The sequence below is a fragment of the Podarcis muralis genome, chromosome 5 (genome assembly GCF_964188315.1).
Source record: "Podarcis muralis chromosome 5, rPodMur119.hap1.1, whole genome shotgun sequence".
Taxonomy (NCBI): domain Eukaryota; kingdom Metazoa; phylum Chordata; class Lepidosauria; order Squamata; family Lacertidae; genus Podarcis; species Podarcis muralis.
The window spans coordinates 51,852,522-51,875,858 of NC_135659.1; the positions used below are offsets into that span (position 1 = coordinate 51,852,522).

Genomic DNA, 23,337 nt, shown 5'->3' on the forward strand with positions numbered 1-23,337 from the left:
GCCGGGCCGGGCGGCGGCTGCACAAAGGCCGAAGCACGCCAGGGCGGTTCTTAGCCGCAGCTTCAGCAGGCAACCTCCCGGCGGGACCCCGCGGGCGGCGTTGGGGCGGACTGGATGCCCACTTTCCCCGCCAGCTCTCCTCCGCTTCGCTTCCCTACCGCTGCTGCTGCTCTGCTCCTCCCTCTCGCCAACTCCCATGCCCGGCATCTGTCCCTCGAGTCCAGCGATGCCCTTTCCGTTGGCACAGCTGAGCTTAGCGTTGCTGCTGCTGACTCTGGTGCCCGTCCCAGGACTGGCAGGGCCAGTGACCACGTGCGATGCCAACGGGAGCCTGTACTACGTTGGGGAGTGGTATTTCCTGGACAGTGACCACTGCACCCAGTGTGAGTGCACAGCGGAGGGGCCGGCCTGCGCCCGCACGGACTGCACCGCTCTGCCACCTGCCTGCATTCACGTCAGCCACTACCCCAGCGACTGCTGCCCACGCTGCGAAAGGGTTGGCTGTGAGCACCGTGGACAAGTGTATGAGCTGGGGCAGCATTTCCAGGTAAGGCATTCACGGGAGAATTAGGCAAAGGGGTGGCATGGGGTGGCATGAGAAGTAATCTAGAGCGAGGTGGGCAGGGATGGATATGTGATGGATGGCAAAGTGAGGATATTCAAAAGCAGGAGAAAAGGCGAATGCTCCTGAAAAAGGCACTGTCTAAGAATCGCAACCCGTCACTTTTGTTTCTTAAATCTTGTTCTGAAAAGGAGGCCTAGGCAGGAGAGTAAGAGACTGGAAGCAGGAATGCTGGCTGTGTCTTTATAGTTTGTTCATTACTGGCTGAAGCAAAAGAAAAGACAAACAAAACTAATAAATTGCATTTTTCCAAAGTGGGCGAGAAGCACCAAATCAAAAGTGCTCTATGAAGCTGGAGGTGCTCTTAAGATGTTCCCATAAAACCTCTTTGATAATTCAGAAGGCAATTTTATTGGCTGTAGTACCTAGCTGAGCATCCTTTGACTAACTGAATTGCATTTTCATCCATTTCTTAGGCCTGACATTGACCAGTTCAGCACCTTGCTTCTGGCTTTTGTCTGTTGCTGCCAAAAATGTGTGTAGTTTATTTTAGGACTTGAGTCAGACCAAACAATCTCTAGCATGGCTGACTTGGACAATTGAGGGTGGGTGGGGAAAGGAGTATTTTTGGCACTAAGCCTGCACTAGCCGAAGGGAGTCAAATTCTGGCCCTGAGGCTGCAGGTGGAAGATCAAAGCCCTCTATTCCTGGGCTCCATGCCTCTTTGGATAGCATGAATTGAGTGTTTGCAAAAAATAAGTGTATTGATGAAGAAAGGACCAGTTACTACATATAGTCAAAGAATGGGCAGTGGGGTTCTTCCTAGGTGAATTGCCCGTTACCTAAACATCAAATTATTGTGTGTCTGTTTGATGACTTATCTCTTGGCCTGTCCCATTTACCCAAACACAAAATTCTATTGAAAGGTACACAGAAAGTAACTGCTTTCTGCAAAGCTATTTGTTGTTGTTTAGTCGTTTAGTCGTGTCCGACTCTTTGTGACCCCATGGACCAGAGCACGCCAGGCACTCCTGACTTTCACTGCCTCCCGCAGCTTGGTCAAACTCATGTTGGTAGCTTCGAGAACACTGCCCAACCATCTCGTCCTCTGTTGTCTCCTTCTCCTTGTGCCCTCCATCTTTCCCAGCATCAGGGTCTTTTCCAGGGAGTCTTCTCTTCTCATGAGGTGGCCAAAGTATTGGAGCCTCAGCTTCACGATCTGTCCTTCCAGTGAGCACTCAGGGCTGATTTCCTTAAGAATGGATACGTTTGATCTTCTTGCAGTCCATGGGACTCTCAAGAGTCTCCTCCAGCACCATAATTCAAAAGCATCAATTCTTCGGCGATCAGCTATATTGAACCATAATTTCCCCCCAAATAATAACTTTATTATGGCCAGCCAAAATATCATAAAATAGCAAGCAACCTTTTGATTATCCAGAACCATTCAGCTGGGGCCTAACTTGCCCTAAAATACTTTGCTCATCCAAACCTTCACAGTTCTTTACTAGGGATGGCCAGATTTTGCTCTAGGTCCAGAGCATCTGGGTTGTGGATACAGTAATATAGGGCTGCTTCCCAGCACCGCCTGGAACTAGGTTATCTTGCATTTGCTTACAAGCAAGACAAGTGCTGTAGATCTAGAGAGAGAAAAGTTCTGTAATTAGGAAGGGTAAACACTTTCCTTTGTACTGTAGGTTTGTACTAAGAACAAGATATCAACTTGCCAGTGAAGTTGTGCAATCTCCTTCCCTGGAGTTATAAAGATGATCATGGATGATTGTATTATTAAGATGTGATTTTTGGTGTTAAATGTTGATGTCATCTTCCAGTTTCGTTATTTTAAAGTATTGTGACGAGTGATCTAGAGCAAGTGACCAATGTTTTCATTTTCAACCACTTGAAGTTCAGTGAAGTCCAGTCTTCATCATCACCCACCCTGAAGGTGTGAAATCAGATAACCAACCTATTAGTTCAGGAGGGAGGGAATTTGACAGAAGGTAGAATCTTGGAACTTTCCCCTTAGGGCAGAGATCAGAGGCATGTGGCTTGGCTAGAATTAGCCTCATGTTTCGCTAGTGAGAAGGCAAATGAGCGGCGAGGTGCTGAAAACGACTTCAGTATCCTTTGCTGGATATTTTAAGGAGGAGCTTGATTGGTTAATGGGTTCCAAAACACATTCATGGGCCTTTTTAGCATATTGGGATCCTTGATGGTTCTGCACTACTGGGGAACAATCTCTCACTCAGTTTTCTCTATTCAACATTTTCTTATGACCAGTCAGTTTCCCCAGTGGCCAGCCGCATGATTATTTGAGAGTAATCTTGAGTTGGCCAGAGCTGACAAGATACACAAAGTCAAGGGAGATTGGGACAGAAGCTTTTTCTCCCTCGTTATCTATCAATTCTTGGTTGATAGTGCCATCTGATGGTATAATCCCAGTACTGCCATGGCTATGCATTCAGTTTGGAATGCTTCTTCACACAAAAAAAGGAAGATGATGGGCCTTATATTTCTTTTGTGATCACCCCTTCCCCTGATACTTAAAGCACAGGTACAGGTAAGCAAAGATGCAGCCAGGAGCCTAATCCAATTAAGTATCTGAGGCATGAGTTTCCCACCTGCTTGCATACGCACATCTCTTTGCAAATTACAGACAGAAGACATGACTAATTCATTCTGGAACCGCAAAATCCAGTCAATTCTGCAACATGGTGGTGTGGGGTGGATGGGTAACCTATTTCTCTCAGCCTAATTTTATTAGGAGGAAAAGGGGGAGGGAAACAGGGTAGCAGAGGAGGTGCCCTACCCACTTTGACTCTGGACCAGCACACCACTGGCATGCAATTCTGAACAGATTCCCAAGGGAATGCAATTCTCAGAAAAGAATAAGCTTCTGCACCACTGATGCAAAATAGTTCTGGAGCTGCATCATCATCATAACCGTGTGCTGTCCACGTAAAGCTGCCTTGCAATATTGACCAATATTTGTCTCTCACAGCCCTCAGAGTGTGAGCAGTGTACCTGTGACCTAGATGGCATCGCTCGTTGCCTAGTGGCAGACTGCGCCCCTCCGCCCTGCGTCAATCCAGTCTACGAGAAGGGCCACTGCTGCCCCACCTGTGAGGATGGTGAGAAAGACACACCTTCACAGCAAGGGACAAATGTTCCACTTCACGCTGTCCAGAAGGGGGAGAGAACTTTGTCTCCCTCACAGTTCAGGGGCCCTGTCCTAATGGAGCTGGGAAGTGAGAGGAATTGGGCCAAGCTGACCAGACACAACCTTGCTTAACTGAACAGGAAGCCTCATACTTAGAAATGATGGTGGGACACCTGGTAGCCCCCACTTCATCTTGAAGGATTTGGCAGGTGTTTAGCCCTAGTGTTAGAAGAGGGGCTCCCCCCCCCCCAAAATGAAAAATGTCTTCCTGGTACAAAAGCAGCCTCTAGCACAGAACCTGTGCATGAGGTGAGCTCCCAGTAGAGGATAGGGGTGCAAGGCTGGAGTAATAATAATAATAATTTTATTATTTATACCCCTCCCATCTGGCTGGGTTGCCCCTACCTACACATGTACTCTTAAAACTGCTTGCTATTTCTGCTTCTAAGATTCATGAAGGGACTTCTGCAAACAATGGCAGACTCTAATACATGGACATGTCTCTCCACAGGGCCCAACTGCTACGTGGATGGGAGCCAGCGACGCGTAATTCCTGCTGGGGAGAGCATATGGGTGGGGCCCTGCACCCGTTGCCGCTGTCATGATGGCCAGGACGCCGGTTACTGGGAAGGAAACAGATTAGCTAAATGCGAGCGGCTACGGGGATGCCGGGCTACAGGTGCACATCACACCTGAGCTGCTCCAAACACCAAAAAATTCCTGGGCCAGTCATTCATCAGCACTTGCAAGGTTTCTGCTTAGCCAGACAAGCCCTAGTGTGCCCTTACACCCAGCCCTGGCCCAACTCCTTCAGCCATACACATAAGCAATTGCCAGTCGCAGAACGCTTTCCAGATCTACCCTCTTTCCCTTGACAATGTCTAGAGTTATTACGCAGGGGAGTAGCTCATATGAGAAAGCCTGTTTTATTTAGCATGGGTGGGCAACCTGTGGCTATTCAGATGTAGTTGGACTCCCAGCTCCCATCAGCTGTAGCCAGCATGGCTAATGGTTAGGAATAATTTAGCCACATCTCGAGAGCCAGAGGTTCCCCATATGATTTAGGGAATCACCCCTCAACCACCACCACATTCCCACTCCAGCTTCAACTAAACATAGCATCTTTTGCTACTATTTAACAGTTTTTCTCTGTGTGTGAACATCAATAAAATAACCTTGTAGAATAGTTCTCTCTTGTCTTCTGGGCTGAGTAACTACGCCCAGAGTTTCCTGGGCCAGAAAACCCAGTCCCTGCTTTAAACAAACTTGTTGGGGAAGCACAATGAAGTGCCATTCATTTGGAAACGAATTTAATTCTTCATTTTGTACCTTGCCGAGATGAGCACAAGGAGGGGAGGCTGCAGATTGCATAAACCTGCAGCGTTGCCCCTATCCACAGACCCCACCTGAATCCCATAGGCAAGGAGTCTCCCAAGTTTTGAAACTTTATTGAATACAAAAGTCTGATCGTAGTGACCAGTGCTGCATTCACCATAGGCTTGAAAAGGGATCAAAACATTCAAATGTACAAAAGTCACCAACACCTGGGCTGTGCAACACGCTGGTGCCTGGCTTCAAGCCTGGCCCAGCTGCCACCCCAAAGTGGACCAGCGCAGGAGATTCTACCTGCCAGGCACCATAACCAGAGATGAGGGATACCAGCAGCTTCCTAGCTCCAGGAATTAGGCACACGGCCACCATGTGTCATGAGCAGACGGTCGGACCCAGGGGCCTGGCCTCAGGTGGTGGCAGATGGCAGCTTGACAAAGAGGGCACGATGAGTGGTCAACGGCAGGTTGCCTGGCAGATGGCGGGAAGGTTGATTGGTGAGTGAGGGTTGGTATGGGGTAAGTGGGTTGGAGGTGAGAGGTAGGGGACAGGCAGCAAGAAGCCAACTTCACCTTCCTCTGTTCAGTAGCTATAGGCCCATCGGTGCCTGTAAAAAAGAGAAGCCAGCCCACACCAGAGAGTAGGCCTAACCATGCCATTTTAATTCCACCCTTGCTGAGAAGTGAAGCACACACTGCCCAACCAATATTCCCCATTCACAGACAGAAGAGCAAACACTGCTAGGAAGAATGACCTGTTGTCCCTTGACAGACAGGCTACCTGTCACACTAACCCAGGAAGCACTCAAGTATTCTAATGAGGGTTTTGTATAAAACGCCCCTGTGTTACTGGAGCCAGAAGTGACACCCAGGGCCCAGCAGGGGGACAGCACCAAGCCATGAATGGAGGTGGGCAATGGCCAGCCCCATGAGAGCTTCTCCTTTGGAAGAGCTTCTCAGCTGGGCACGAGTGAACCACCTGGACACCTTGCGGGCTGGCATTTGTCGTAAGGCCAGGCCACCCCCTGGAAGGAAGGCTCAAACGGCACTCTTGCACACTGAGAGGAAAGGAAAACAACTACCTGTACTGCACTTCCGGGATCCTTAAGGGATGCCGCTCTGTGAAAAGTTCTGGGAGAGGATAGGGAGGTTCAAGAACCTGCACAAGGTTTCTCTGCTCTCAGTGCCTTCCAGCCAGGAGTGGGGCTTGGCTGTGCCCAGGACCCCTAAGCGCTGCGCCAGGCACCATGACACACTCACACTTCCTCCCCAACCTGTGAAGGGCACTGTGGAGAACTGACTAGTGATCAGGAGATGGGCTTCAGCCAAAGGCTGGGGCAAGGCGAAGGTGTAGTCTTGGCCTTTCCCGCATCCCCACAAAGGAGGCAGACAGCTCCTCCAAGCCAGGACACAGTCCTCTGAACCAGTCAGGGCTGGGATCCGCACAGCTCCTCATGCATGGGGCCATGGGCAGAGCCAGGCAGCAAACAGTCAGCCCCGAGGGGGGCGTGGTGGTGGGCGGCCAATCTCCACGGTTACATTGGTGTACATGGGACGACGAACCACCTCCACCAGGCGGTACTGAAGCGAGCCAATGCCATCGCGTTTCATGGTCACCTTGGTATTCTGGATTTTGGTGAACCTGCCAGGAGAACCAGAGAAAAATTCATCTTACACATGAAAGTAGGCAGTTAGATTAATTCAAGTTAAACCTACAAGCCATTCCTCGATGAATGGAATAGAGCAGGCTTCCTCAAACTTGGCCCTCCAGATGTTTCGAGACTACAATTCCCATCATCCCTGACCACTGGTCCTGCTAGCTAGGGATCATGGGAGTTGTAGGCCAAAAACATCTGGAGGGCGGAGTTTGAGGAAGCCTGGAATAGAGAGTTGAATGACAGCTCAGGCCACTTGGAAGGATTTTGGGTAGAGCCTTACGTGACATCCACGCACAATAAAGCAATTTCTTATGTCAGATTTCCAGCATACAAAGCACTGTGGGACTTCCGAAATGAAATTGTGTCTTCTGAACACATGAATGGACAGTCACCAAGCACAGCCCTTCCAGGTTGAAAGTCCCAAGTAACAGAGTGAGCTTCTCTACCCAGAGCTCAGCTTTAAAACAACACTCCCCGTCAAATGATATAGCAAGGTTGCAAAGTGTGATGGCGTCATAGGATCCTGGAGGGCCATGGATGGTGACTGCATTTAGTTCTCATGATAGGTGATTACTACCACCACACAACCTTCTCAAGTGGAATGTCATGAAATAAGGTTTAGTGTATTGCTCTGAAACCATGCCAGCTGTGGCTTTTCTCTGGTTCCAGACAATAAATGTTAGGGCACAGGACAGGAGTCTCTTTCTCTTTCCTTGCCTAGAACTAGCAGAACATAGATTTAACCAAACACACCTGGTGCATGATTGGGACTCTGATTCATGTCTGTGTCTCTTAGAAGTAAGAGGCAGAGAGTGGAATTAAAACTGGGGGTAGGTCAGAAAGAGGGATGCACACACAGTAATAGAAAACACTGTCTGGGGGAAGGCTAAGGACTTGTAGGCTATCTTGGTTTGTCTCATGGACATTCTACAGGGAGGCAAACAAATGTGGCCCCTCTCTCATAAGGTGTAGAGTAGTATGCTATAAAAGGGAAGAGGCGTCTGGAAGATTATTTTCCATTGGAAATCAGGCTTGAAAACCATTATGTGCCCAGGGAAATGGTGCAGAAATTGTGTGGGAGCTTTCTATCTCCTTATGTAGCTTGCAATGGACTAGGTAGGGAGCTAGCAAGCACATTGTCTCTCTCACCGCTGGGGATTGGGCTCGTTGTGTCGGTCACGCTCGTGCTTGATCATGCGGTAGCGCCCAATGCGGGCATCAGGACGTGACACTTTCATGCCATTAAGCGAGATCCTGTGCAAAGAAAAAGTGCAGCTCAAAGACCAGCAGACAGGTCGGGGGCAGACTCTAAATAAAGCAGGAGTTAGTCCTCACCCTCCAGTCCTCAGCACCCCCAACCCCTTCTGGCTTTCAGAGTATTGGCTCCCCAGGCCTTCTATTTGGCCCTGCCTGTTATGTGCTGCGGAATACCTACCTGCCTATGTCCTCCTCTCTCAGATTTGGGAGCATTGTTATAGAAAAGGCAGGTGTTGCATATTGCCACCTGCCATTTGCACAGCTACCCCACCCCAGAAGAGGATGCTGTTCCCTGCCACTCAGCACATTCCCAGGAGACACCACATGGAAAAACAGACTACATGGCTACTACAACCAACTTGCAGAGAACAAGTTCTGGCTAGGCTTGGCCCAGCCTCTCACGCACCGGTTAAAGATGTCGTCATCTTCCCCACCCCAGCCCCAGTACTCGTTAGGGAAGCCATTGATCTTCAGAAACTGTGTCTTGCTCAGGCCAGAGACACCTCCGAAGTAGCCAGAGTATGGCAGCCTGCAGAGGACAAGCAGGAGAGATGGGAATCAGTCAAGCCACGAATGGGTTCAGGAGCACAGAACCTGGGTGGTCCAAGCTACACCTGACACAGTCTAAATCCCAGTTTCCAAATCAGCCATGTGATGTCACCCATTGCTCACACTGCATCAGGTCTCTCCTAAATCCTTCCCATTTCCCTTCTCCTTAGCTGGAATGCAGGATTCCATTTTATACACACTGTACCTCCTCCCTCTCCTTTTGCCATGGTTGGCAGGTAAGAATATAGGCAACACAGAACATTCACGTGGGGATCCTGTCTGTTTACATCACCTTCATATAGGTTTTGCAAGCGCCCATTCCATAATGTAGTATCACAAGGACTTCCCTGGAGCATTTCATCTAGTCATATAAGAGGCAGCAAAGTTTAAATTAGGGGTGTGCACCAAACAGAAGATTCAGTTTGGACCTGGATTCAGTACTTCAGAAAACAACATGCCTCAGTCCCAAGTGCTTCAGAGTCTGAGTTGGGAAAAACAAGATTTCATTTCCCCTCATTCACTATTGGGTTGTTGTTGTTTTTTAAGCTATACCTTTCCCCCTTTTTACAGTGGATAAAATTTGCAGGCACATTAGCTAATCCACAGTGGATTCAGCCAGCCACATAGTTCCAGGGTGGGGCTTTTTTCTGTCAGGTACCTTTGAAATTTGATGGATATTTTTCTAAGGAAACTTTTCCCCCTCCCCCACTATTGGATGAAATTTGCAGGCATCAGAGGCTCCATGAAAGATGAATCCTGTCAAATTTCTGAACGATAGCTTCATTGGTTTTCCCACAAGGACAGCCTTCACAGTTTGGGGATGGGTAAAAAGTGTCCACTTAAACTTCCCATGTCTTTTGAGGGCAATTGTTTGGAAACCAGACATGAAAGAGGTTTCCCTAGGTATGAAACTTGCCAATGGCAGACAAATTGGTCCAATTTTTGTGAACTAGGGACTTTTAATCTTGGGAGTCAGGGGACAGAACTAAAAAGGATTTCCTTTCCTCCTCACAAAGCACTGGGGTTGAAGACTCCAGGTGAAGTCATTCCCTCTGATTACAAGCTTGACCGGTCAGTCACAGCAGAATCCTGCCCCCCCCCTTACCCTGGCATTTGTTCTACTTCAGCCATTCCACACCCCTTGTGTTTTCCTTATACACTAAAGTTAGCTACATTAGTTTTGCTTTCAGCAGACAATTGTCAGAGTTTTCACAGTGCCATGAGGCACTTTGGGAAATCCCCACTTTGTCTCTGGATCCCTGAAGAGGTTCCACTTTGTCTCGGACAATCCCAGAATCCGTGCAAAGCACCCTGCTTTGGCTTGGGATTCATCTAAAGCTGTTGTGTATCCCCACTTTTAAGTAAAAAACCCCCTGAAAATTATGAAGAAATGTGACATGGTAGTCTTAAGAATGGGGGAGGTTCCTGTACTGCAATCTAGATAAGAAACACATTTCACAGCTTGCAGGTCCCCACAAGGTCCAAGCCACACAGAATGAGAGCACACACTGCAAAAGGGATATTTCTCCCCATATGGTCTCCAACAAGGCAGTTTCAATTATGCTACATTGGCAAGGTAAGTTATGTGTGCAATAAAGTCATATATTCCTCCTTCCATTTTGCCTCTGACACTCTGAACAATTTCAAGGGGCCACTGGCATTTCAAAAAAGATCAAAGTGCACAAACTCACCGGAAGCCAAACTTATCCATGGCAACAGCAAAGTGCCGGGGTTGGTCATAACAGCGATAAAGATTCCGGTCATCCATGGGCACCAGGTCAACGTCGCTGAAGATGAAGCAGTCATAGCTCTCATCATCTCGAAGGGCTTCTAGGAAGCCCACATTCAACAGCTTAGCTCGGTTAAAGGTGTCTTCACCAAACTGTATGGAAAGATCATGAAGGACAGGATCACATCAACTGCCACGACCCTCTTACTCTTACCTGATGCAGCTGGCCAAACTCTCTCTTGTTACATTTCATTGTGAATAACATTCTATTTTTTCCTATTTTTTTCTAGAACTGTTTTATCTCCCTTTATAGATCTTGCAAAGTCCCACCAACTGTATTTCAGGTTTATTGTCATGTCAAGAGAGCAGGCCTGATTTTTTAAAATGAGAAGCAAGTGAGAAGCATTTGCATCACATTCCACACTTACCATAGGTGCAAAGTTCATGGTGCATTGTAAGGCCCACACTCTGCTTCCCCCACAAAGCAGGAAGCCTTTGCTTCTAATCAGAACAGAGAGGCATATATTCATGAAAACTAACATACCGCTTTCCCTAATCAGGTTCCTCTCAATTGAACCGGATGGCACTATGTTCTATACCCAACCATCTTGCTCTCTTCCGTATCTGTGGTGCCATTAGGACAGAACTTTGGGTCAGATATCCAGGCCCTACTCCTTCTGCTTTGGAGCACCGCAGGGCTGGAACACCATATTTTGAAGTAATGCAGATTACCATCTGAAGGGGATGCCCATGAGACCATTCAGTCCAGAATGCTCAATGACCCAAGTGCACCACTGCCCCCACATTATCATTCTCTACGCACCTGGTTAATTATATAGATGCCGTAAGACACCTTCTGGCGCCGTAGAATCGGGTGCAGGTAGTGCAGCCAGTACTTGAGGTGGTGCTCCCGGTGCCGGAACGGAATGAGGATGGCCACCTTCTGGCGAGGCACACAGTCTGGGGGAGAATACTTGCCGCCCTCCCGCACATCTGGGTTTTCCCGTTGCACCCGCTCCATGCTCATGGGAGTGCTGAACTCGATAAGGAGCCGGCCCACTGCAGGAGAAAGGACTCCATTATCTATGCATCAGCCACAGCCTCTTGACTTACACAACAGCTCATGTCCCTTTCACTAGCCAAGTTGCCAGGGCACTGCCCAGAAAAAAATCAGCAAAGAAACCTAAAAACCGAAACATGTATCAAGCATAGAGACAGCAAACAGTCAAAGCAGAGTTAACTCGAATACCCAGCTAAGTGATTCAGAGTTAACAGGAAAGGTTGTTGCTCGTTGCAGATCATTGTTTAATAAAAGTTTTAGCCCCAGTTAAATATCAATTCCAAAGCTTGTGCTTCAGCTCTTTATTCACCTGTCAGGAATAAGGGTATTAAGTTCTCTGTGCCTTAAATGTTTTGCTCCCTAGGGTGAGGAGATTGTCTATTCTGGTCTTCACCAACCAGGTGCTCTCCAGATGTTTTTGCGCTACAAGTTTCATCAGCCGCAGCCATGTTGTAGTCCAACACATCTGGAGGGCATCAGGTGAGTGAAAGCTGGTCTACTTCATGCATTCATTAGAAGAGATCAGCATATCAGATGTATCAGATGTAAAAGTGATAAATAACTACCTGACATTCAGAAGACATCTTAAGGCAGCCCTGTTCAGGGAAGTTTTTAATCTGTGATATTTTAGTGTATTTTTGGTTTCTATGGAAGCCGCCCAGAGTGGCTGGGGAAACCCAGCCAGATGGGCGGGGTACAAATAATAAATTAATTATTATTATTATTATTATTATTATTATTATTATTATTATTATTAGGAGCTAACCCTTGTAGCCCCTACTAAGCCATGTCTGTGCAGAACCTGAGCCCTTTCCCCAATTACTTGTAGCCCACTTGCAGAAAGGCACCAGCTAGATACAGTGGGGCTGGGAAAGAGACAAGGAGTTGCCATGGCAAAAAAGGAAATAAAATGTCCACTATCTGATCACTGTAAATATACTAAGAACACTATTCATTTTGCCAGCTTTCAACAAATACTGTCCACATATTCCTAACTGCTTTTCCACTGCAGGATTGCCTCCAATGTTAGAGGCTATTGGAGCCTATGATTTGCAATACCATGCCTGTTCTGCAGATTCCTAGATCTTCTAGTTCCTATTATCAGGAGCCAAAGCCACTTGACATATTTGCATTAACAGGCAGCAGAGACAGGGAAACAGCAGGTGGCAAGCAGGGCACAAATAAACCCAATAAGTGCAATACAGTTTCACCACTAAAGGGCCTTCTGTAGGACACGGCATGAGGCAGACAGAGCTCATCTGTAATCTTACCTAGCCCAGGAGGCATCTCTGGGCAAGGTGGTAAGGGCTTCTCGGTGACAGTGCTGTTGATACTGGCGGACTTCACACTTGGGGCCAGGAGCTCAGGGCCCAGAGGCCCGGCAGTCCCGTTAGGCCGAGAGACGTTGACGTAGGGCAGAGTGCGGGAGGAGTTGCGCATATTGAAGCGGCTGAAAAAGTCCAGGCGCTGGGCGTAGACATCAAAGTAGAGGATCATGATGATGAGGAAGTGCAGTAAACATAAGAGCAGCACAGCTTTGCAGATCCTCTCCAGGGTCACTCCCACCAGCAATCTGCTCATCTTCTGGGCACAGGCCAGCCAGCATCAGGGGGGCACAGTGTAGGGGGCTCCTGCCCAGGCACCAAACCTGTTTGGGGAAGATGGAGGGGTCAGCAAATACACCTTCCCTACCAGCAGCACCCACCAATCACTCTCATAAGAGCAGAGTGTGTTAAAGGCAAGCAAGCCCTTCTGTCTTCCCCACGAATTTTGGGCATGTTTCATGGGGAAAGGGTGGCCATCCTATCACTACCATCACCCACAACCTGCAGAATGACTATGCATGCTTACACTATGGCATTGATTCCAGACTAAGTAGATGAGCTTTTTCAATCTAATAACTCTCCTGACATTCTATCTCCCCCTATAAAGAAATGTTGGCAAATGGGCAAGAAGCAACCCAGCCAAAGAAACAAAAACAAAAGAGATGAAGGGCTGGCACTCAACAAGGGGCTATTAAGAAGGAAGGAGAGGGCTTCCACTTGCCAGCACTGATATCCTCCTACCCTTAACATCAGAAATGAAAGAAGGGCAGGTGTCCCTTGAGCTTTGGGGAGGGCAGACACAGGAATCAAGAGGGGAATGATCCAAGTTAGGCACTGCATCCCTTTCTAGGGATCAGGGCCTGTCTTATCTCTCCAATAGCAACTCAGATACCAGCTCTGGAACTAGACCTTTACCACACCAGACCAGCACCCCACCCATGCCCTCTTTTCTGTATTCAATTATCCTTTGCTTCCTCAAAGATCTACAGCCTGCACACACAGACATGACAGATAACACAGATCAATCACCCATCATCACACCTCTTATCAGAAAAAGGCACCAGTTCCACAGCATTTGGAAGGGAACAATTCTCAACAGGAGCTTTATTTAAGAGGGGCTGTTACATTTTCACTTTGAAATCCTGCTGTCCCATGCTGGAGTCCCTTTTGTGTGTGTGGAGGGGATAAAAAAAGGCAAGCTGGATCTAAGGCACAATTGCACACATGTGGAGAGTATCTGATCTTATCCTTATCAGCAGGATCCCCCCTCATCTATGACAACGAATTTGTAGGATAATAGCAGAAAGCAGGCAGAAAGAACAGAACACAGAGCAGGGATGTACTCCTAGCCCCACTTATTTGGGAGTAAGCCCCACTGTGTTTAATGGGACTTACTTCTGAATAGAGGGATGCGGGTGGCGCTGTGGTCTAAACCACTGAGCCTAGGGCTTGCTGATCGGAAGGTCGGCCGTTCAAATCCCCACAACGGGGTAAGCTCCCGTTGTTCGGTCCCAGCTCCTGCCCACCTAGCAGTTCGAAAGCACATCAAAGTGCAAGCAGATAAATAGGTACTGCTCCGACAGGAAGGTAAATGACTTTCCTTACGCTGCTTTGGTTTTGCCAGAAGTGGCTTAGTCATGCTGGCCACATGACCTGGAAGCTGTCTGCAGACAAACGCCGGCTCCCTCGGCCTATAGAGTGAGATGAGGGCTGCAACCCCAGAGTCGTTCGCAACTGGACCTAGTGTCAGAGGTACCTTTACCTTTACTTCTGAATAGGAATGGTTAGGATGGCACTCTTAGGATTCCCAATGAGACTAAAGTCTAACTAGAGAAGTAACCTTAGGATTCCCAAGGAGTCTGAAGTCTAATTAGAGAAGTAAATTTTCTGGAAATATTGAAGCCATGATTAAAAAACCCAGGGTTTTTTCCACCACTACCTCAAAATAGACATTTCTGGGGACCCTGAAACATTTGCAATACTTTTGAAATGCACTATGCAGATTGAGGGGTGTTAGGGGAGGAGGAGTACCTCTGGCAGCGGACTCGTAATGCTCTTTCTGGGAAAGTTTGTCCATGTTTGGTTCCCACCCTGCACTCAGCTCTCACCTGTGGCTCCTATAGGTTGTCAGAATGTGACAGTGGCACACGCCAGGAAATGGCTTCAACTGGCTGGCTAAACCAGGTAAGGGTGGCCAATGGATCTCAAATCCTCAGTAAGTTAAGGACTTCCCCTGCATGCAAAGACAGGCTCCAACATGTTCAGCAGAAGAGACCAATAGTGGGCCAAATGGTCAAGAAGGCTGTAAGGAACCTAGCATCTCTTTGGTTCTGCCAGTTTATGAGGAGCAGGCAAAACACTATACAGAGAGAATAAATCATCAACATTATAGCAAAACAAAAAAATTTAATTGTCTCCTCCAAACCTCCAAAGTGTCAAGCAGACATAAAGCACTCAATTCCATAAAAAGAACTGAGAGGGGAAAAGAGGGTGACCAAGACTCAATGAATACTACATGGAATTTAATCAGTCTCATTTTCAGAGCTATTGCCATCAGTTTCTGCTTCTTAATATCTGTCATCATATTTATCAGAGACTTCTAAAACCTCTACTTTCTCCACTCACACCCACAGTCCTTTGAGGCCCAGGCAAGAAGACGGAAACAAACCCAACAACTATGCCAACAAGAGGAAGCCCACAAGTAACTGAATCTTTCTCATGTCAATTGCAGTGCCTCACAGAGGTAGCAATGCAACTTGCTTTTGCATTTGAGAATTGTGCTTTCAGTGTGCAGCTCGTGGCCTGCTTATTCTAAGTGTACAGGAATAATGTTGTAAGGATCTTGTAAGGATCTTCCTATTACGTAGTTTTTAGAAATCATTTTGGGGAGTAAAACTCTACCATTCCAAAAGAAAATGTTTCATAAGTCTATTTTTTTCACTTTTGGGGGCAGGGGAAGGCTTTTTGGTGTGGAATTGGGTATCCCCCCAAATATTTTTGTTTCCCCGCCCAGACCTTCATAATCCCTGTCAGGGAAAAGTGCAGGGTATAAATATATAATCATCATCATCTCAAGTTACTGTACGTGAAATATCAGCTTAAAAATAAAAATAAACCTGCTCCTTTTATTCATTCTAACTGTTTAAAATGTTAGGAAGTACTGAACATGGGACTGTGTGTAAGTAGGTTTTGTTAGAACAGGAGTGGAGAACTTTTGGCCCTCCTGCTGTTGCTGAAATACAACACCCATCATCCCTGTCCACTGTCCATTTCTGCGCTGGGGCTGATGGGTAGTTCAGAAACATCTGGAGGGCCAGGGGTTCTGCATCCCTGTGTTAGAAGAAGAATAAAGTCTCTATAACAGTAGATTTATTTATTTGGAGTCTTACCTTATGCCAAAGTCAAACATTTCACTACACTCACTGCAATTGATGGAAGGAAATAGGAGTTTTCAAGTAACTACTTCAGGCACCACGACAAAGCATCTGGCTCTCAGCTTAATACAGAGGAAAGTTATAATAAGCTGTTTCATTCAGGCAAATGCTGGGCTAATCACAAAGCATTTAGCACGTCAGACAGCTGCATATTCAGTACATTCACCCACATACCTTAATCCCATAAAATCTCTTTCATCCTTTGTGACTGAAACAGCAGACTTTCTGCCTTACTACTGCACTATGACCCTCACAAAAAGGGAAGAAGCCAATAGCTCTCTCCTTAGATGGGGAGGCAGAATCATAGAATTGTAGAGTTGGAAGGGACCACGAGGATCATCTATTCTAGTCCAACCACCTGCAATGCAGGAATCTTTCACCCAACATGGGGCTCAAACACCTGACCTGACCCTGAGATTATGAGTCTCATGCTCTTCCAATTGAGCTGTCAGAATAAATTTTGTTGGTGGGTGTGGGAGTAGTCACTCTTTCCAAAATATGTATGCACAAGAAAACACTCCTGTATTCATTTTACAACAATCAGTTGATCATCACTACTTCCCTTCTGCCTCCAAATTCACAACGACTGTGGGCAGTGTCCAACGCTCCTGTTCCACTGGTACAAAAGACCTTGTGCTAATGGAATGGAACTTCCTCTCCCATTCAGCTCCACATGCACTCTCAAAATCAGCTCTGGAGGATTGGGGAACCCTCTGGAGAAGATTTTGGGGGAACATCAAGGGTAGGAGAAGAAACAGAAGTGCCACTGTGCCAGCAGGACTCTGTTGATACTGCTTTTGATGCAACCCTAATGGATAGGAATCTTCACTTCATCCAGGTCACACAACCAACAGAATAAATTGTAACACTCTTCCTAAAGATCTATCATCTGACCTGAAGGTTTGGAGCGAGGTTGAACGCTTTCCCATGGGGGAAAATGCACGCACAAAGTAATGTAAATGTCAGGGAAAGCATGGATTTCTCCCAAACATCCACATTTCTATGTGCAGGGAGTTTTTATATCAGCTGTGAGCTAGGGGTTGAAAAGAGTTGAACTAAAATGACAGCATTCACCCTGGCACACAAACCACAGCTTTTCACAACTTCTGAAATACATGCTGGGACATTATATGGGGATAGAACAGAAGTCTTGAGTCCTGGATCTTTTGCACTAGGTCCTAGATCTCTTGCCCCCTCTTTTTCTTTTTCTTTTTCTTTTCTTTTTTTGCAAAACCATTTTGCTTGCAGGGTGGCTTTCCCTTTGAAAGGGAGCCTAAATTTACACCTACACATGAACGGAAATTAACATATCCAAATATATATCATGGGCATGTGCCCTGAGTATTTTAAGGTCCTAGTAATGCCCCTAGGTATGTTTATTGTGAATGCAGCAGAGTGGGAATAGGATTTATAAGGCACTCTCATTTAATTTTAACCTTACATGTCCCAATCATCCTACTTACTTGCTCCAGAACACAGTGAGGAAAGTTCAATGAGAGGAACAATATAAACATCTGAGCTGAAGCAACAATTCCCATTCCAGAGATTCACACATCTCACCTGCCACTACGGCACACCCAACAAAGCATACACTAAGAAGAGCTCAAGAGCAGAAGACAACATATCCAGGGGCATTCGGATGGTTCAGGGAATGAATGAAGCCCCGTACAAATTTGCAGCTTCCTTGCCAAACCAACTGACACCAGCACCACTGCTGTATATGGGTCATGCTCCAAGCAGAAGCGGGCTGCAGAGCACATCACACTGGTCTCGGGGCGATGTAGCTTCCTAACAGTTCGCAATGGGCTGGGTGCACTTGCTCTACTCAACCACATTGCAGAGCTGGAATCTCAAAAGTAGCCATTTCTCAGAACGTGTGCCAGGACGGCATCCCAGTGCCTTGCTGAGTCTGCTGGAGGATAACCTCAACAGAGTTTGCTCTATTCGTGGTGAAGATAACAAGGCCTTGCTTAAAAGGAAGGGTGTAGGGAACCTCAGAGGCAGTTCTAAGCTAGCGCAACCAGTTTGGCTGCACTAAGCACTGGCACCACAGGGGGTGCCACAACAGTGATGTAGAACGGGGCACGAGAGGTGGGGGGCACCAAAGTTTAGCATCACACAGGGTGTCACTGAAATTTGGGGATCCAAAGTCTGCCACTGGGAACCTGAAGATTAAGAAAACCAGTCCAGACACATCCTTGTTCACAGTACGATGGCTCCTCTCAATGAACAAAATATCTCAAAACAGAATATGTGGATACACATTGGCATCCTAGAACCACCATGTTTTACCTGTCAACCAGACGTCTCTTGTCCTAAAGCAGCCCTTGTCAACATAGCACCCTCCAAAGCTTTGAACTATAACTCCCAAACAGCCCTAGATGGCACATGCTAGCTGGGCCTGGTGGAAGTTGTAGTCCATAAGGTAATTCCTTCAAAATTATTGTTTTGCTGCACTATGGCTAGTGGAGTGGGTGCCAAAGGAATATAATTATCTCCTCCCAGGAGCTTTGCTGGTCCCCAAGTTCATCCTCAGATACTTCCTTTGCCAACCTACACCCACTGCATTCAAAAAAACCCTTGGCCTCCTCTCACACAAGAGGATGAGAAACAGAGGCAGAAGTCAGAAACTGCTTAAGTGGCAACTTGGCCCATGTGTCAGAGACAGCTCATCTCAGGGGCAAGAAAGACTATTTGTGAAGCTAGTACACATTACAGGAGCCCATTAGCCACCATCTTATTCCTAGGATATTATCTACAGCAGCCTCTTAAATGAGATGGCATCCCAGGTCTGCCTGTGTTTTCCCTCACAGGAGTCTCTCCATTCCTTTCCCCTCGATTAAGTATGTAGCTGGATATCCCATTGTACAAACAGAGTGCAGGCAAGCTGTGCAAAATACAAGTTAGCAAAGCTGGAGAGATGGGCTTTTGCAATGTTAACAATCCACTAATGGAGCCAGACTGCAGCTGGGCTGCTCCTTGGCTGTGAATAATTTATCTGGAAATTCAGTCTTGTCTTCTGCCTGATGATCACCAGAGAGCAGACACCAATGTTTATACAATTTGTGGGCATTAAAAAATATCCATGTTTTAACTGGAGTCAGAAAACATAGCCTCGGGTCAATAATGTTCCTTGCTGACCTGACTTGGCATAAGCATCCCTAACAGTTCTCTGTTTTGGAAAGTTACCTATCTACCTATCTGTGAAAACAGGAAAGTGAAACATTTGTAAATGGTGCCTGCAGGAAGGCAGAGGCAGCACAGAGCCCCCTGCTTCCCAGGCACACACATTTCTAGGCTATATATAGTGCTAGCCCCTAGTCCCATATGGGCTCCCAAGGGGCAACAAAACCCGTTGGCTGAAGAGAAGCCCATGGGGAAGCTCTGGGAAAGGTAAGTGGATGCCAGCCAAGGGTTGCTGTTGTGTGTGTGTTTATTCCTCTCTTCTTCTTTTTTTGCAAAACTGATCCAAAAGACAGCAACAAGGCCATTCTGTTCCACACAGAGCACACAGCCTGGTAAACATATACAAGCTCCATTATTTTCCGCCTGGGCTGCCTTGGCTGTGAGGCCCCTCGTTCCTAAAAGCAGCTGCCCCTTCCCTTTTCCTAAGAGAAAGGCTACATTGTTTCTCCACGGATCCCCCTGCCTGGAACAGGAAATCCCCCGTCTTGTCAGGAACCTCAAACGGGTAGAAGAACCTCAAAAGTGATCCGGCCCAGAGGCGGAGGGGCTGAGAACAAGCTTGTGCAGCAGGTGCCAGAGCGCCCCCCTCCCCAATTCCCAGGCGGCCCAGACACAGCCCCAGCCTTTCTCTGCTCGAAGAAGCGCCTTGGGGATTGTGCAGGAGCCATCTTGGGGGAGGGGGAGCGAGGCTGGCTGGGGGAGGGGCTCAAGTGCCAGCATCCTAGAGATACGCGCAGACAGACAGCCAGAGGCACACCTTTACTCTCGCCCACGTACCTGCTTGTAAACAGACATCCGTGCACAACTGGTATCTAGAGACACGCATCTACGCTGCACACCCCCGAGAACTGGCGCACGCGAGAGCATCCATCCGCGCCTCTCGACACACCTATGCCCAAGCCCATCGGTCCACACAATGCCCAGTTTGCCCAGGGGTGGGTGGTCAGACGAAACATGGCTGAGGTGCCGGAGGAAGCGCCCCGCCTGGGGATGCGCCCCTGAACCCCGGAGGTGGGTGCAGGTGATGGAGGCGCCGAGAGGAGCCGGGTGAGGAAGACCTGCTGGGAACACACCCAGCCCCTTCTCCGACAACAAAAGGAGGCTGCCGGCCGTAAAGGCAGGGTCTCTCTCTTCGCCCACCCGCCCCTCTGGGCTCCCGCGCCCAAGCAGCGGACTCCCTTCCCGGCTCGGCCCCGCTCGCTCCAGCTCACCGCCTGCTCGTTCCCGGCCGCGCCGTGCGCTCGTGGTGCCGCTGTCTCTCGGCGCCCGGGCCGGGCGGCTCAGGGGACGGCGCGGCGGCTCCCCCGGCCCCAGCCCGGCCCGGCCTCAGAGCGGGCGGCTGCCCGGCCAGCTGCAACAGCGGCTCCTGCGCCCCATCCCGGGCAGCACAGCGGAGCCCAGGCAGGACGATGAGCGGCGCCCACACCGGGGAGCGGATCAGGCCTGCTTGGGCGCGCCGGCAGCTCCGCCTCCTGCGCGCTCAGCGCCGCCCCTGCCAGCTCCGGCCAGCCATTCCCAGCCAGCCCGCTCCCCGGGCCCCCGCCGTCTCCGCCGCCGCCGCCGCCGCCCTCGTCAGCCCCCTTTAGTGCAACAGGACGGGGGGCTGCTCTCCAAGAAGTCACGTGGGAGATTAGGGAACGCGGAGAGCGCGTCTTCGGGATTGGTGGAGATCACAGGTTCCTCGCCGGCTCTCAGTCCCGATCAGAGGAGAAGATCCTAGGGGGTGGGGTGGGGAGTACCCATTCGTCACACACGCACTCCAGCCAAGGCATGAATCTCATCCCCCAGGGGTAATGATACTCACCTGAGGGGTGAACCAGCGATGTATTGACCTCCTCTGCCGATCTGTGATGTATTTCGTACTTGTTTTGTGAATCTCATGTTATTGTTGCTTTTATGCTGTTCGTCGCCATGATATTTTCCCATAATGTCAACTGTACACACCATATTGCAAATAAAATAAATAGAATCGCATATATTAAACGTCGTGGGCTCAGCTCCATGGGACACACACGTTTTCAGTCGTGGGCTCTGGAGCATGTGAAGATGCAACAAGGGAACGGGTTTGACTGCATACAGAATGCATCTCCCTCCCTTCTAAATCTCCCTCCTTTTTCTCACTTTTGAACTTAGCAGCAGGTACGCAGGGTCCAAGCATGCAGAAATCTAGGTTCCTCACTTACAAAGGTACACCAAACATGAGGAGTTGGGTCGCCACATCTAAAAAAGAAGGGGCATTTAGTTGGTATTCCAAAATTAATGATGTTTTGTGTGGTTGTGAGTTTTTGACATGTGAGATAGGGTGGTGGCCCATCTGTTCCTTCCACAGAGCTCGCCACCCTGACCCATTTTCTGTGGCACTGTGGTTCATCATAGGCCACTTACTAGTCCTGCCCGCCATGTTTTAAGCTAGAATATGATGTTACTTAGGGTAACCAAAACCAGCAGGGAGCCTGAGCCCAACTGGTGAAATGCAACAAACAAGGAAGTTTGGGCCTCCTTCCAATCTGCAGAATTGGAAATCTCTATAATTATTATTATTTTTTAAATCGCTTTTAAGATTCCTTTCAAGTCTAGGGTACTGTAAAAGCAAAGAGGAAGGTCATTCCATTCCCTGTTGCTTCTCCACTCTTCTCTGAATTTGGCATATAAATGGTCAGGTGGCAAGTTGCTAAGCACATCTGCTGAGGCCCCAGGACAGCGCTAACTGAATGTTTCCACTAAATGTGGCTTCACAGGACCAGCCTCTTAGCAGGGTTATATAGCCAGAAATGTAAAATGTGTCTGTCACCATGTTGGTGCTTGGTTAGGCAACTTGGAAACGAAGTGGAGATGCAAGGGAAATTCATGCTGCCAAAGGCATGATAGGGTGGTGCCAATGCTGCCCACAGAAACCACACTTCTCGGCATGCTGGAGGAGAACAAAACCCAGCAAGAGGCAGTTGCCTCTCCCTGAAGCAACCTCTGTATTAATAATAACTTTGGGCTATCACTTGGATAAGGGGGTGCATAATCAGACCCATGGAGTTTGGTAGGGTATAGATGTGTCTAACACCAGGGATTTGGGCTCTTCATTTCCAGCACTACATCAGTAATAAAAATATGCAAAATAAATAAAAATAAAGCATACATAAAATATAACTCATCGGCTGTAGCAAGGTAGTAACTTGCTTAGGGTTTCCCAAAATGTCCGTATGTTTAGGAGACTGTTATCCAACCTGTGTCTGCTAGTGCACTGTCACCTTCCTATCTGGCACAGACCATTCAAATGTTCTCTGTCTTGGTTTGGTCTGTCTGTCTGCCCCCCCCCCCAGTTCAGTTCAATTTGTGACTCCTTCCTCCCAAAGTTTCTCTTTCCAGCTGTGCTATAGAATGCTTTTGGGATACAAGTGGAGATACATTTCCAGGTAACTGTGAAATGAACCAAGCCTTCTTCATAAAGGACATTCTAGGAAAGAAGGAGCTCATTAAATGAGAATATGGTTTGGAAGAGATGCTACATGTTAACAGTGGTGAGAGGCCCAGGTAATCTGAACAATGAACTTGTCATAGTTACATATATTTAATACAAATGCATCTTTCTTTTTATTTCATCTCTGTATCCTTTTCTTTAATAAATAGGATTGAACTTTAACTTGGGCAAACTATAGCAGGGCTGATGGAACATCACCCTCCCTGAACATTTTTGAGCTGAGACAAGCAAATAAATGCCACCTGTTTGTATGTTACACTTCAGAATGGCTGTTCTTGCAACTACACGGGTAGGCCTTGGGAAGAACTCACAATAGACAGCACGGTCTATCTTAGCAGTGGCAGTCCAAGGTTCTTATTTTTCTCCACTTGGTATCTTTTCAGTTGGAAATGTTAATTATTGGACCTGGGGCATTCTGCATGCAAAACATGTTTTCCTCCAGGGAACTATAACCTCTGCCAATAGGACCATGCTGCTGTTGCCAAGACAGTGCCATTAACACTAGCCTACAAAATCTCCACACCCTAATACCCTCAAGAATCATCAGGAAGTATTGTCTGTTCCTCACTAGAATTTGGAGAACCCTGTAAGTTCCAAACAAAGAGCTTCTTTTGTTT

At 47.9% G+C, this 23,337-nt stretch overlaps 2 protein-coding genes across 5 annotated transcripts; one reads left to right on the forward strand and one right to left on the reverse strand.

Moving 5' to 3' along the window:
- The first annotated feature begins 196 nt into the window (after positions 1 to 196).
- Positions 197 to 4,908, forward strand: LOC114599122 (von Willebrand factor C domain-containing protein 2-like). The gene is made up of 3 exons (XM_028733744.2): positions 197 to 547; positions 3,564 to 3,693; positions 4,234 to 4,908. Exons 1-3 carry the CDS (start codon positions 197 to 199, stop codon positions 4,416 to 4,418), a joined length of 666 nt encoding a protein of 221 aa, XP_028589577.2. The 3' UTR covers positions 4,419 to 4,908.
- Positions 4,909 to 5,154: 246 nt separating this feature from the next.
- Positions 5,155 to 20,766, reverse strand: B4GALT2 (beta-1,4-galactosyltransferase 2). 4 transcript variants are annotated; one of them, XM_028733739.2, is made up of 7 exons: positions 20,460 to 20,765; positions 12,575 to 12,951; positions 11,067 to 11,302; positions 10,206 to 10,396; positions 8,372 to 8,494; positions 7,858 to 7,962; positions 5,155 to 6,692 (listed from the first exon to the last, which is right to left on the reverse strand). In XM_028733739.2, exons 2-7 carry the CDS (start codon positions 12,882 to 12,884, stop codon positions 6,542 to 6,544), a joined length of 1,116 nt encoding a protein of 371 aa, XP_028589572.1. In that variant the 5' UTR covers positions 12,885 to 12,951; positions 20,460 to 20,765; the 3' UTR covers positions 5,155 to 6,541. The 4 variants fall into 4 exon arrangements, with proteins under 4 accessions (XP_028589572.1, XP_028589574.1, XP_028589575.1 ...); XM_028733741.2 differs by lacking the exon at positions 20,460 to 20,765 and adding an exon at positions 20,026 to 20,304; XM_028733742.2 differs by lacking the exon at positions 20,460 to 20,765 and adding an exon at positions 16,018 to 16,124.
- Positions 20,767 to 23,337: the final 2,571 nt, after the last annotated feature.